The sequence below is a fragment of the Panthera onca genome, chromosome A1 (assembly GCF_046562875.1).
Source record: "Panthera onca isolate mPanOnc1 chromosome A1, mPanOnc1 haplotype 2, whole genome shotgun sequence".
NCBI lineage: Eukaryota > Metazoa > Chordata > Mammalia > Carnivora > Felidae > Panthera > Panthera onca.
Window position 1 is genome coordinate 39,232,922 of NC_138339.1, and position 15,053 is coordinate 39,247,974.

General features: G+C 35.7%; 1 protein-coding gene across 2 annotated transcripts in view; it reads left to right on the forward strand.

Moving 5' to 3' along the window:
• The window catches only part of ITGA1 (integrin subunit alpha 1), a 165,544-nt gene that overhangs the window by 56,705 nt on the left and 93,786 nt on the right, over window positions 1-15,053 (forward strand). For both annotated transcript variants that reach the window (XM_060634587.2, XM_060634586.2), the window contains 2 exons: window positions 878-998; window positions 14,042-14,154. In XM_060634587.2, the coding sequence (XP_060490570.2) occupies window positions 878-998; window positions 14,042-14,154 (234 nt within the window). The remainder of the gene's footprint in view (window positions 1-877; window positions 999-14,041; window positions 14,155-15,053) is intronic.

Sequence of the window (15,053 nt, forward strand, 5' to 3'; positions counted from 1 at the left end):
GCTTTGTAATTTTATAAGGGAGTGCTCTTTGGAAAGAATCCTTAATTTCATCTAGGAGGGGAATACTTTGTGATTTCACAAGTATACTTTAAAAACTAGTACCAAACATGGAATTTGGCACCATTCAGAACTCTTTTTAGGAGAGAGTCTCACTTGTAAAGTGTTTTCATTACCTGAACTACAAGGAAATGGAAGAGAATTAGCCCTCATTGAATATCTAATATGTGCCAGGCACTGAGTAAACTCTTTAGCTATGTCATATGATTTAGATATATCATCAACAGCAACCTATGTGTTTATCACCACCGACAACACTTTAAGGAGATTCTAGCGTATTGATTGAGAGGGATGCAGAGCAAATCTCAGGCCTGTTTAGGAAGCTATTTCTGGGTGAAGACAATCAGCTTGCTTTTCCTTTGGAAGCAGCAAGGAGAAAGCTTCCTGTCCTGAGGATTTAAATGGTGATACTTGCGTAGTCAAAACAGGAAAATGAAGTTGTTTACATTTCATTAGTGGCCATGATTCCCTGTAGGGCTCATTACTGGAAAGCTATCGGTAACTCCCATTAGGCACAAATAAGCATGACTTTCTGCCAGCTCTCTCACACATCCTGAAATCACAAGCTTTGGGAATGGTATAGCTACTGAATTACTATAGGATTTTGTTCGAATGTCAGTACTTGAATTCTTTAGCCATGATATTGGTTTAAAGTCAGTAATGCAGTTAATATCATAGACCTTTCTTGCAGTTCTCATTTTTTTGAACATCATCGCTCTTTTTAATCAGAGCACAGTTTTTAATCATGTCTTCCATAATTCAAAACATGATGGAATCTTAGTTAACTCTGTGTAACTGGACTTTTTTTTCCCTCTTAAAGTTGTTTTAGGCTTCTGCGTATCATTCAATGTTGATGTGAAAAATTCAATGACCTTCAGTGGCCCAGTGGAAGACATGTTTGGATATACTGTTCAACAATATGAAAATGAAGAAGGAAAATGGTAAGCTGGTTGATTTTGTTGTGTTGTTTTTTAATTTTCTTCTAAGATAATGGAAAATCTTATTTAGCTACAGTCTGTTTTATGAATGAGACTTCAACAGAATGAATTATGTATGGTAGAAAATGCAGTCTTAATCATTCGGTAATGGAAACTGACTCAGTTAAAAAGAAAAAAAAGGAAAATTCCTTGGCAATATTAAAGGAAGTGGTTAGTGATTTCTAAGCCTGTGTTGACCTCAAAGAAGGTCCTTGTCCAAAATAGTCATTGTTCTGTAATTATGTTATTCTGACAAGAGTTCTTTGATTGTTCTCATTTTAGAATAGCTAAAATTCAGCTGCAAGTATTGGGAGCCAGATGAGATCCCAATGAGATTGAAAGGGTTATTATCACAAAATATTATTGGACTAATTTTTTGGTGATTTACTGACCTACTGAGTTTGATTTATGGTTTATAATGAACTTTACTGAATTTCTTTTATACACTTTTAAACCCTTTGATAATAGTTCATTTCACTTTAGGTATGACTTTTAAACCACATTTAACTTGTTGAAAATTACACAAAATTAATATTAAAGCTCTTTTGCTGTATACTTAACGTAATTTTTAGTGTTCCTTTTTTAAATTGGAACTTATAGGAAAAAAAGACCAAGAATTTGTTAAACTTTGCTTCAGTTTAACAACTTAAAGTAAATTAAATTATTCTAGTAACTAAAAGAATAAACAAGAAGGGATTTATATCTCCTAGGAAAACAGTAATCAATCACTCTACTATATTTCACGAATAAAAACATATGGATTTTTGATGTTTCACTTTATCTTTTACAGTTAATTTGATCATAACTTCCCCAAAATGATCAATAGTAAGAACTTGAGTTCTCACATTTTCTATATACAAATATTATATCCTAGGTACAAACTAGAATTTTTGGAAGCATTTCAGTCTCTACTTTCCTTACAAATATCTTAGGTAGAAATCTAATAATAGAGTATGAATTATATGTTCTCTGTCCTTCCACACTGTACTCTCACCACTCCATCCCCACCCCTTCTAAGGTTAAATGGGAAAAGTCATCGCTCTAGACACCAATTTTATTCTGCTGGCATTATGCCTGCAATTCCAGGAGCTCTGCTTCTCAGAGATTAATGTGAGCGGGCGGAGCTTCTCCTTGGACATAAGCTATAACAAACTGAAACTCAGTATGCATTTTTCTTTAAAAAGCTTAACTTTTAAATAAAATATATATGAAAGTTACTTTTCAGTAATTACTATTAGTCACATAAATTTTAAAGAGAAATATAACAGGGGCACCTGGGTGGCTCGGTTAGTTAAATGTCCAACTTCATCTCAGGTCATGATCTCGTGGTTTGTGAGATGGGTTTGTCAAGGTGTGTCAAGGGTTTGTCAAGCCCCGCATCAGGCTCTGTGCTGACAGCTCAGAGCCTGGAGCCTGCTTCAGATTCTGTGTCTCCCTCTCTCTCTGCCCCTCCCCCACTCACACTCTGACTCTCTGTCTCTCTCTCTGTCTCTCTCTCTCTCTCTCTTTCTCTCTCTCTGTCTGAAAAATAAACAAACATTAACAATTGTTTTTAAATAAAGAGAAATATAACAAATAACAAGCCTTAAAGACTTAAACGACTTACTTAAAATGAACTTAAGGAGACTCAAAAATTTTTAACCTAATGAAAGTCTGATTTTCATGTTCTGATGTAAGGAAATCCCTTAAGCTTACTCTATTATCTAGTCCAGGCTCCCTGATTTTAGGGCAATGTGTTATCAGCAGTCCTTAGTTACCTGAATGAATCTTAGTAGAGTAATAAAGGTTCATTATTTCTCCCCAGTAATAAAGAGTTCATCAAATGGTACACCCATTTGATCTCTTTAGTTTCTTTCTGTCCCTTATTATAAGCCCATCCTATTGTGAGTTTTCCGCCTTCTAAATTCTTGAATCTCTTTCAAGATACCTGTAAAATAAAAAAAACAGGAAAATGCGAAATCAGGCTGAATGGAGACCTGATGTCATGAATTTGTCTTTGAAGAAGGTGAATGTGTAGATGAGTAAAGGAAGACAGCCAAACCATCATTTGGAAAGAAACAAGAGTGCACAGAGTAGATAGGAAAATAAGGTTGGGGCGGGGGACTTGGGAGGGAGATGTTGCTAATGGCCTTTCTGAATGAGCCTACACTGAATTGAATTTTAGACAAACCATTCAGAATTTTGTACACACATGTGAGATAATGTTAATAATAATATATTAACTTTTTTTAGGTTAGAGATCGTGCCTTATACATTTTTCTTTCTTCGTGAAATATAGCTTGTCTATGTACAAATGTTTGTTGGTGGGTTATTTAGAGTTTTTCTTTAGCCATAGCATAAACTATGGGCCAATCAAGCAACAAGTATTTATGTAATACATCCCATGTGTCTAGCTTATGCTACATTCTATGGGAGATATAAGACAAATACAAAGTTTATAACCTAATAGAGGGCTCATATTTAATAATTAGAAATAAAGAATAGTGCTAATCAGTATAATAAAGACTGTAAAATCAATGGCAGTTAAAAGAAGGAGGAAGTGATTCTTGACTCTTGAGCTGAGTCTTGAAAGATGATTTAACTTTTAATAAGAGAAGAAGCAATGCCACTCCAATCTGGGAAGCCACATAAGCAGGGACATAGATTTGAGAAGTGAGTGTGTTGGTAAGCAAAAAGGACTGACATTGGGAGAGCAGAGGGGAAAGGGCAATGGCAGACCTTAGAAGCCAGACGAAGAAACTTGGACCTAAGTGCAGGCATTAAGAATCATTTACGATGGGCGTTGAGGAGGACACTTGTTGGGATGAGTGCTGGATGTTGTATATAAGCCAATTTGACAATAAATTATATTTAAAAAGGGCAAAAAAAGAACCATTTATGAAACTTGGTTTAGGAAATCACATAATATTACATTTAAAGAATTGGATTGGAGAAAAAAGTGCCTGAAAGCTGGGGAATCTATAGGCAAGCAAGAATAGCAATCTGGTGCTTAACAGATGAGGTCCCAAGCTAGGTTAGAGAGAACTGGAATGAAAGAAAAGTGTAGGCAAGATAAATTTAGATGAACCATCAAAGCCTGGTGGAAGTTTGGAAGTGTCCAATGAAGGTGTAGGAGGAATCAAACATATTCCAAGATTTCTACACTGGATGGTTGGAAAATGGGTAGTCATTCAGAGACAAATGTACACAAAGGGAAAATAAGTTTTATCAGGAAGTTGGTAAGTATGGTTTCAAATGGTTTGAGTAATGTCCATGTAGTTGGAAACTGAAATGGAATATAGATAAGAGGGAGAAGTTAATATATTGGAGGAAATATTTAGAGAGCAAGGACTGGTTTTGCTTCCCACTTGCAACTCTGTGCATTACCCAGAATCTGGCATAGGGCCTTAAACATCATATACATTCAATGGTTATTTGTTGGCTGAACAACTTAATCTAGTATAACTCCCTGTTATCATTAATGAAAAAACAAACACACACACATGCAAAAATAATGTCAAAAATAGCTCTCTTAAGACTGTTATCAAAAACACAAAAGATAAGTGTTGGCAAGGAAGTGGGGAAAAGGGAATATTTGTGCACTGTTGGTGGGAATGTAAATTGCAGCCACTATGGAAAATAGTATAGAGGTTCCTCAGAAAATTAAAAATAGAACCACGCTATGATCCAGCTGTCTGGGTAAATATACAAAATAAATGGAATCAGGATCTTGAAAAGATATCTGCACACCTATGTTCGTTGCAGCATTATTTGCAATAATTAAGACTTGAAAGCAATCTAAAAGTCCATTGATGGATGAATAGATTTTTGAGATGTGTCATATACATACAATTGAATATTATTCAGGCTTAAAAAAAGAAGGAAATCTTGCCATTTAAGACAACATGGATGAACTTGGAAGACATTTTGCTAAGTGAGATAAACCAGACACGGAAAAATACTACATAATCTCATTTTTATGAGGAATCTAAAATGGTCAGACTCCTAGAAGTCGAGTGTAGAATGGTGGCTACCAGGAGCTTAGAGGAGGGGAAAACAAAGTATTTGTCAAAGGGTACAAAGTTTCAGTTATGCAAGATGAATAAATACTAGAGATTTGCTGTACAACATAGTGCCTGTAGTTAACAATACTGTATTATATACTTAAAAATTGGCTAAGAAGGTAGATCTTAGGTTAAGTGTTCTTATCACAAAATACTAATAATGATAATAACTAAAGAGGGTTGGAGGAAACTTTTGGAGGCTATGGATACGTTTATGCCATAGACTGTGGTGATAGTTTTACAGGTGTATACTTGTCTCCAAACTCATCAAGTTGTATACATTAAGTACGTACAACTTTTAATATGTCAACCATACTTCAATAAAGGATTTGTTTTTGTTTTTTGTAAGTGACTTCCACAGGGAAATGTAACTACTCAGGGCCTGAGCTGAAAATAGAACTCCTGTCTCTCCACTCCTAGGCTGGTGCTTTTTTTTCTTTATTAGAACTATATTAAAAAGTAAGTGCTGATAATAACAATCTTTGCAGTTTTAGACTTTATGTATTAGTATACATGTGAGAGTTTGTGAGCGTTTGAATGTATAATAATATACATTATTATGTAATTAATTTAATTCCACTTTGACATTCCATGCCTACAATGATCTTATATAAAAGGTGTGAAATACCAGAGTAACAAAAGCAGTGTGGCCAACTGAATTTAAAAGTAAGCAAACTACAAAAATCTAAATGTCCAAACCTTGAAGGATGGCATTGTAGTAGCCTATTGTTCTAAAGGGATCCAGGCATTGGTAATGTGAAATAAATTTTAGAAACATCTTTGGATATTCTGTAAACGTTTATAAAATCAGACAGGGTGCATACTTACTTTAAGAAATGGACTATGGAATAAATGTCATATTTGGGAGAATATGAGTTTTGTTATTCAGTTTTTCTCCGGAGGTGGGCACCTTCATAAATCATATTTACTACTCAGGTTTTGGAAGCCCATCAACCTCAGATTTTTAAAAAAATCACCCTGACCCATATGACATCTTGGTTGAAGTATGCCTAAAGAAGGAAGACTTGTTGGTGCATTATAAGTGCAGTCTGTGCATGTGAAAGCCTTACTTTAATCCTTGGAAAGAATTAACAGTTAACAGGAAAGGCAGCCTTATGCCCTCTTTACCTTTCAGAAGTTGACCGTGACATGTAATTTACTTCTTTATCTTTGGCTCAGAAAACCACATGTTTTCTCAGTAGCAGAACACATTATATCTCTGATTAAGATCAGCCGTTGTTCATTATGAGATGAAACATCCAAGTAATTGCAATGTGGTTCAGAAAAATTCACAAAGAACACAATTAGTTTAATAATTTTCTTTGAAGAGAAGAAACTTAAATGTGCTCCGCATTGCACAAGCTTTCCAGATTTAGTGGTAATCACCAGTATGGCAAAGTTTCTGCCAAATGGGAAAATACAAGATGTTGGCTCTCAGGGCTTTCCACTCTGTGGCTCCTTTGCTTCATTCCTTTTAATATGTGCATCAGCCCTTTTAACTGCTGTTCCAGCAACCACTCAGTGGCTTCAGTGGGGGCTTCAGTGACGTCAGTGGGCCTATCTCTCAAAGTAGGCTTTCATGAAGAAGACTCCTTCCTAGCCAATCCTCCATCCAATATATATCAAAATATGTTGGCTTTGTGCCTTTCCCCTATGATGCCAGGTAAGGTTTACTAAGGAACTCGTGTGATTGATGTTGTTTCTGTTGTATGTGTGTTTTAAGTAAAGCCTATTCAGGCTTAGCGTAAAAAGACTTTTCAAAGGTTCTATCACGTTTTCTCTTACAACTTTAATATAATATTTATTTTGCATTGTTTATAATATCTTCTGAAGTTGAATTTTTCTCCTTGCTAAACTTGTCATTTCTTTGGCTCACCCCATTTCCACCCCTCCACCTTTCATGACTGAAAGCACTGCAGATAATGGGTCCACTATATAACTTCATTCTCTAAGATGACCAAACACTCCATTCATTAAAAAAAAAAAAAAGCCTGGTGGGTACTTGGCACTCTGATAGTTGCTTTGGCTTGGACATCAAAAAAGAGTTAGGTGAAAAGAGTGTTCATGAAATAATGTAAATATGAGACAACAATCTCTAGAAAACTATCTTTTACAGAGAAAAAAAATAAATATGGAGCAGAGACGTCACAGACCAGCTACTCTTCAAATAAATAAAATAATGATCATAATGACAAGAATGACTGTATGAATAGCAAACATTTCTCAGGTTACTAAATTTTATTACGATTGGATCTTTTTCATGGAGAACAGAGTATAGAGTGAACTTTTAGAATGAGTGAATGAGAATTAGAATTAGTCATTGTAGAGTGAGTGTAGAGAGAATTATTTCCCACACTTTGATGATCTTCGAGTTGACGAGGTGTTTCTCTAGAGGTCAGTAATGAGATCCAGAACATTCTTTAATTTTAGTCCTCTTACTCTGCACACAGATCATTGCAATGGAAATGCATTTGCCATGAAAAAAGCAAAAATCTAATAGAAATAAAATATCATGAGCTAAAGCAAACTTGCATTAAAATTTAAAATAACAATATCCATAGTTCATGATACAATGTGCTTTGAGTCTTCACATTTGACCCTGTGGGTTTCAGCAGATATCATTGTTACCATCCTCATTTTCTAGACAGGAAACTGGCACTCTGAGAAAGAACTGCCAAAGGTTTTATATAGCAAGTATGTGTCAGGGCCAGGATGTAGAACTACATACAGCCTTCTGACTTTCAGCCATTTCTGTCCTGTAACAACAAGGGTTCTCTGGAACCTTGACCTGTAGAAATGCCCCCTGTCTCGTGCAAAGGCATCTATGGCATTCTGCCTGTGCAAAATATTCAGCCTGTAAAATGGAGAAGACTTCACAGTTAGGACTTCTTGGCCTGTTACATGAGTCATAAATTGCCAGGTCTGCCTTATTCAGATTCTTAGAGCTTTTGATACAGTCTTATTTGTTCACTTCACTTGAGTGCTATTTTGTTTCTGGAACTGTTATAGGCATTAAGGGTATATAAGTGAACAAAATAAGATGACAGTTCCTGCTGTTGTAAAGGTTGTATTCTATTAGGGAAGGAAGGAGCAAAACATAAATCATAAACTTAATAAACAGGTAGGTCAGAATGTGATAAGTATGCAAGAAAAAAAATATAGCAAGATAATGGGAATTGAGAAGGCTGGAGATTCCTGAAATTCCATAAACACTATGCTGATACTTTTCTAGGATCTTGTTATTTTTATACAGCGTGGGAAAAGTGAGACTTAATTTAGGATTAAGTAGTGAATAGAGCTGCAAGCTTGATGTCAGAACAAATAGCTCCTAGGAAAACACACAAACTTGTTTTATATCCTATTCCTGCTAACCCATTCTTCACCCTGCATCCCAGCTTTCACACCCCCTGTCTGAATCCTGGCCTTCTACACAACCACTTTCTGAGCTCTCACTCCTCAGCGCTTGCTTATCCAGAATACACAATAGGACATGTTTCCAGTTGCTATTTCCAGGGATCACCATACTCTAGGAGCTTTCTGTTGCCTCAGACATCAAATATAAACCACAGACCCTTATCTTTAAAGTCTGCTGCTTACACTCTGAGCCTCTCTGCTCCGGTTTATGCAGCAGCTTCACACTGTGTTCCAACCACCTGTGCTTCCTCATAACTTTGGTTTTAAAAGCCGTCATTCTTCTGTCTCCACCTTTTTTTCCTGAGCTATCCATGATCTCTCTCCTGTTTTAAGAGTTCACAGTAACTTTATTATTAACATGCTGTTCAGAACTCACTTTTCACTGGGACACCTGGGAGGCTCAGTCAGTTATGCGTCCCACTCTTGATTTCTGCTCAGGTCATTATCTCACAGTCTGTGGGGTTTAAGCCCCTGTCAGCCTCTGTGCTGACATCCTGACATTCTCTGTCTCCATCTCTCTCTGCTCCTCCCCAGCTTGTTTATGCACGCTCTTTCTCTCTGTCAAAAATGAACTTTAAAAAATAAAAAAAATTAAAAAAGAATTCACTTTTCATCAATTGTCCAAATTTCCCCCACTTAATGGTACATTTTCTAAACTAGTCAGAACTCCTCTACACACTAATAATTTGCTCTATTTGGATGATGGAATCTTAGAATTGGAAGTGTCTTTGGAGGCCTGTCCTACAACTACACTAGAAACAACTTCCAGAACATCCCTGACCTTATCTTGGCCTGAGGGGCTGCATGACTGGCCTACGTAAGCCCTGACAGTTTAAATCTTCATTACTCTTCACAAGCCCACCACCCTACTACCTCTGTCCCTAAATTTCATGTTTCTACTATTTTCCAAAGAAAGAAGGGAGGAAGGAAGGGAAGAGAGGAAGGAAGCAGGGAGGGAGGAAGGAAGGAAGGAAGGAAGGAAGGAAGGAAGGAAGCAGGGAGGGAGGAAGGAAGGAAGGGAGGGACAGGCCCAAGTTTAAAACTTTATCCTCCCTTCCTGTTTCACTTATCTCTTGCTCATAGCAAATCATCTCAAAACTTAATGAGTTAAAACAATAATTTATATTGTTTCTCAAGATTTTGAAGACTGCATAGGTGGGAACTGCATGAGTGCTCATCTGGTACCTCACTTGGGGCTGGAGGGCCCAAGACAATTTAACTCACATGCCTGGCAGCCCGTGCTGTCAGCTGAAACATTGCTTCTCCTCCATGTTGCCTCTCCTCCTCCTCCATTAGGCTAAACTGGGCTTATTCACAGTGTGTGGTCTTAGATTTCCAAAAAGAGTGAAGTGGAATCTGTAATACATTCTTTAAAATTATTGAAGTATGGTTGACATGTAATGTTACATTAGCTTCAGGTGTACAATGTATTGATTTCACAATTCTATACATTACTCATGCCTTTGGAGTCACAGTGTCTCTATTTCGACTGCCTTATATTTATCAACTAAGTCCCAGTTCCAACAAGAGGCAAAACAGATTCTGCATTAATGAAGGGCAGTGAAGGACAATGTCACATTGCAAAAGTGAAAAAAATTCCAAGCAATCTACCACAGTTTCAAACCCCTGGATACTGGGCCACCCAGATCCCTGCCTAGGGAATCCGTGGCCTTTCCTCATTTCTAAGACAAATTTGTCCTTCTGGATCCACACTTTATACCAGCTCAGGGGATCTCTTTTCTCTTCTGTAATATTGGCCTTTCTCTTGTTACTAGCTTTTTCTCAACATCATTTATCCATATCCAGATGCCTTCCATAATAAATTTAAATCCACCTCAAACCCTTAGTGGTTTGCCTGAAAAAAAGAAACCCACACACATTGGCATGACCCATCTCCCTCATTTTTAGCAAAACTCTTGAAATGAAGTCTGCTCTACACTCCCATTCTTTATTTTCTTCCCTCTTTGGCTTTTGTGATACCACTGTTTTCTGATTGTCTCTCTCCTTCTCCGGACACTGCTACTAGTTTTCTTCCTTTGCTCATTAAAATCTTAAGTGCTATTTTTTCTCCTTTAGCTCTCTTACTCTGTACTCTCTTAAGGCAATAGCATTTACTCTTAGCACCTGAACCATGCTCATAGAATGCTCACATATATTCCATGTAGTATCTGAGATGGTCCCCAGCAAGACTGAGCCCAGAAGCCTACAGAAGTAACACATTATCAGTGCACTCTATTGGCCTTTCTTCCTTCCCTCTATCATTTTCCCTATCAACACATTTGTTTGTGCTTTGAATTGACTCCCCTAAATCTACCTGCACCAACGTCCTTGTTGAGGGTCTGCTTTTGGGGGAACTCAAACTAAGACAGCTGATAGTCTAAGTATTTGTAGAATTGGTTCTCCTTTCCTCTGCACTTCCTAAATTCAGATCCTCCTTTCTCGTCTGGGTCGAGAAACCCCTACTTTCACTCTCTGAGTCTAATTTGCCCCTTTCCCAAGAATGTATTCATGACACTGCAAGCAAACAAGCTTCATAAAGCAGTTGATCATATCACATCCCTCTTTAAAGCACTGGTGGTTCCCAACTCTCCCCTTCATATAATAAATCTAAAATTCTTAAACTAGACTATCAGAACATTCCTGATCTAGACTCTATTTAGCTTGACAGTTTTGACTTCTACTCCAGCTACCCTGAGCTATTTGAATTATCAAAGGAGCTGTTTCTCCTTGCTTCTAATACCTTGCTGAAGTTGCACCAAGTTCTGACCTATTGAGTATTATAATAATCCATTTATGGTTTTGCTTCCCCCCTAAGTTTTAAACAATCTAAAAACCATTGTGTTTGATCCATTTCATATCCACAAGGCCTGATGTAAATGCTGGGTGTATAGAATGTTCTTAATAAACATTGATCAATCTATGTAGCCTCAACTTAAATACTTTCCAAATAGTAGGCTCACTACTTTTCTTCAAATTGTTTTAACTCTAAAACTAATTTAATCAATCATGTTATAAAAATCTTTAAAAATTTTGGAGAAAGAACACTAACCATAACGTCCTTAATGTAATTTGGTTTTTGGTGAACTGCTTTTTAACCTATGTGGATTTTTTTTAAGTTTATTTATTTTGAGAGAGAGAGAGAGTGCAAGTGGGGAAGGGGCAGAGAGAGGGAGAGAGAGAATCCCAAGCTGACCCAGCACTGTCAGCGTAGAGCCCAATGTGGGGCTCGATCCCACAAACTGTGAGATCATTACCTGAGGCAAAATCAGGAGTCAGATGCTTAACCGATTGAGCCACCCAGGCACCCCTAATCTATGTTTTACATAGATTGAGTAGTCCTGTCAGCTGAAAAAGACATCATCATCATCATCAACAACAACCAACATTTAAATAGCATATACTATGAGCTAAATTTTATATACATTAACTCATTCAGATTTTGTGATGGTACTGTGAGGTAGGTACTCTTGTTATTTTACAGATGAAGAAACTAAGATAAGTGATTTGTCCTAAATCATACAACTAAGTAAATGACAAAAACATGATTTGAATTTGTGAAGTCTGGCTCCAAAATTCATGCTATATTTAATGGAGAGGATTAAGTTATTTGGTATATGGAAAGCACTTAGAACAATATCTGGCATAAGGTATAAATTTAATAAATGCTAGCTATAATTATCATTGCTATTATGATGAATATATTGAATGTAATTTGGTATCTTTCACTTTGAATTGTCATAGTTTTTCACTAAATTAGGTAGATTTTTACTTTGAATTGGGTCATAAATATTTTTAATACTACCATGCAATCTTATTAGCTGTTGTGTTTTATGACTGAAATATTGTATAGAATGTCTCTGCAATAATTAGTTCTTGCTGTTGACCATATTTCTTTTAATCTTTCATATTATATATAACACTACGAGCATTATTTTTATGCATTAGCCTTTTTTCCCTTAATTTAGGCCATTTTTTAAGGATAGATTTCCAGAAGTAATAATTATGCATTAAAAGGTTTAAACATTTTTATGGTTATTTATGCATATAAAGAATGGCTTTACAAAGGCATTACAATAACTATGTTTTAGGGAGTCTGTTCAATAATTTAGTATTTGCAATTGTTATAAAACACTTCTATTCGTACTAGCTTTACCCAAAGGATTTACACAAAATAAGCCCCATCCCTTTCAATATGACAGAGTTTCAAATATTTATATATTTTAAAAAATATATTCCCTAAGTACCTATGCTTAGTTGACAGAACCTCTCGACTCTCCTTCAGATATTTTTTTTTGTATAGTAAACATCCCCAACTTTCCCTCAAGCAACTCTGGTCTGACAAAATTACCAGGCTCTTAACCATCTGAGTCATAGTCTCCTGAATACATTCCATTGTGCCTATGTCCCTCTTAATTTGGAGATTACAGACATGGTCTGACAGTGCAGAGCACAGAGGGGTGATCACTTTCCTTCACCAGGGCATCTATTTCCAGCAATGCAGCCTAAGGTCACATTAGCATTTTTTGGTACTGAAATACACGGTTGGCTCATGCTTACTTCCTATCAACAAATCCCCCATGTGTTTTTTACATGAATTCCTATTAAATCACATTGCCCACATCCTGTATTGATGTAGTTAAGTGAAGTTATTTACATAGGTTCTTACTAAACTTTAACTAGTTTATTAAGTTTCTTGTTCCAGAATGTTGTGACACTTCTGATTGTCCAAATAGGTATACTGATTTCCTTGACGCATACCTTTATGCTTTATGTATCTTCACAAAAGTCATAAATAAAGATATATGCTAAGACAATCCCAAGTACAGTCTTATGTACATAATTAACGTCCTTTGGTTTGCAGTGATCAGCATCTTTGTATATAGCTTTTCAGCCAGCAGCGAATCAGCAGCTGTGAATCCACCCAAGTGCCTTAACACTCAACTACATTCATTCATCCTATTCCTGAAGATATCATAGGAGACCTTGTTAAATGGCTTCCTAGGACTAAAATAAATCATAATTATATTTTTTCATTAATTATTATTAAATTGATTTTATAATTCTGTCTGAAAAAACAGTAAGTGATTTTAACCTGGGGTCTCATAACTATCCTTATTTTTTAAGTGCTTACAAATTAGTACATACTAATATTAAATCTTATGATAATCAAATATTTAATTTCCCTGTGAAATTCTCAGTTCTTCCTAGGAAAAAGTCACTTATGCTACCATGTGTGTTTTATAAACTAATATAGCAGCAGACTTAACCAACAAGTATTGTTTCAGCCCCCAAATAAAAAATATAATAAAGTGATATATAATACAATAAATAAAATATTCTGAGATCTCTCTTCTATGTATTTTATGATTTTTTAATTCACATCATCTGCAATTTGGGGAAGAAACTCAGCTTATTTTCAATAACATTGCATTACTAACATAGGGTAACTATGTCTATGAGAACTGTCATTGTCTTAGAACTAGTCATGAAATAACTAAAATAAATGTTTCTCTTTGTTCAAAAATGCTAACTGAGTTATTTAACTTCCAGGGTGCTTATTGGCTCTCCTTTAGTTGGTCAACCCAACAACAGAACCGGAGATGTCTATAAGTGTCCAGTTGGGAGAAGCAAACCATTACCTTGCGTAAAGTTGGATCTGCCTGGTATGTAAAGACTTTACATTAAAGTCTGATCCTAAATTATACTCAGTAGTTGCATGAAAAATAATTTTAACTCAATAAAATATGAGAAGAATCTATAAATGTTCTTCAATTCTTATCATTAAAATTCACATAAAATGACATTTTGATTCCGAACTTTAGAAATAAAAGAACTTTCCAAAAACCTGGCCCATTACATTGCTCCCACAAAATTTAATTGTTTGTTTTTTTGTTTGTTTGTTTGTTTGTTTGTTTTTAAAGAAAATAGCAGGGGCATTTGGGTGGCTCAGTTGGTTAAGTGTTCAACTTTGGTTTAGGTCATGATCTCATGGCTCGTGAGTTTGAGCCCCGCATTGGGCTCTGTGGTGACAGCTCAGAGCCTGGAGCCTGCTTCAGATTCTGTGTCTCCCTCTCTCTCTCTTCCTCTCTTTCTCTCTCTCTCTCTCTCTCAAAAATAAATAAACATTAAAAAATTTTTTTAATAAAATAGCAGAGAAGGAATTGTAGTACATGAATTCTTTTAAAGAGAATAGCACAAGGTAAATTTATGTAGAAATGGATATATTTGATAGAAATATCACTATAATTAGAACATAACTAGAAAATTCCTACTAGAATTATCCAAGACTTACAATTCACTGTTCTATACAGTATTAAATGTATTAAAATAACACATACTTTAACAGTTTATTTCAAATATTCTATTTTTCAGTTCTCTTTTTTCAATTTCCTGTTTATTATGAACATTTTTCCTTTACATTTATGAACATAGTTATAATAGCTGCTTTAATATCCTTGCCTGATAATTACAACATGTGGAATATCTCAACATCGCTTTCCATTTATTACCTTTCTCTTGAGATTGAGTCACATTTCCTTTTTTTTCTTATGTTTAGTAATTT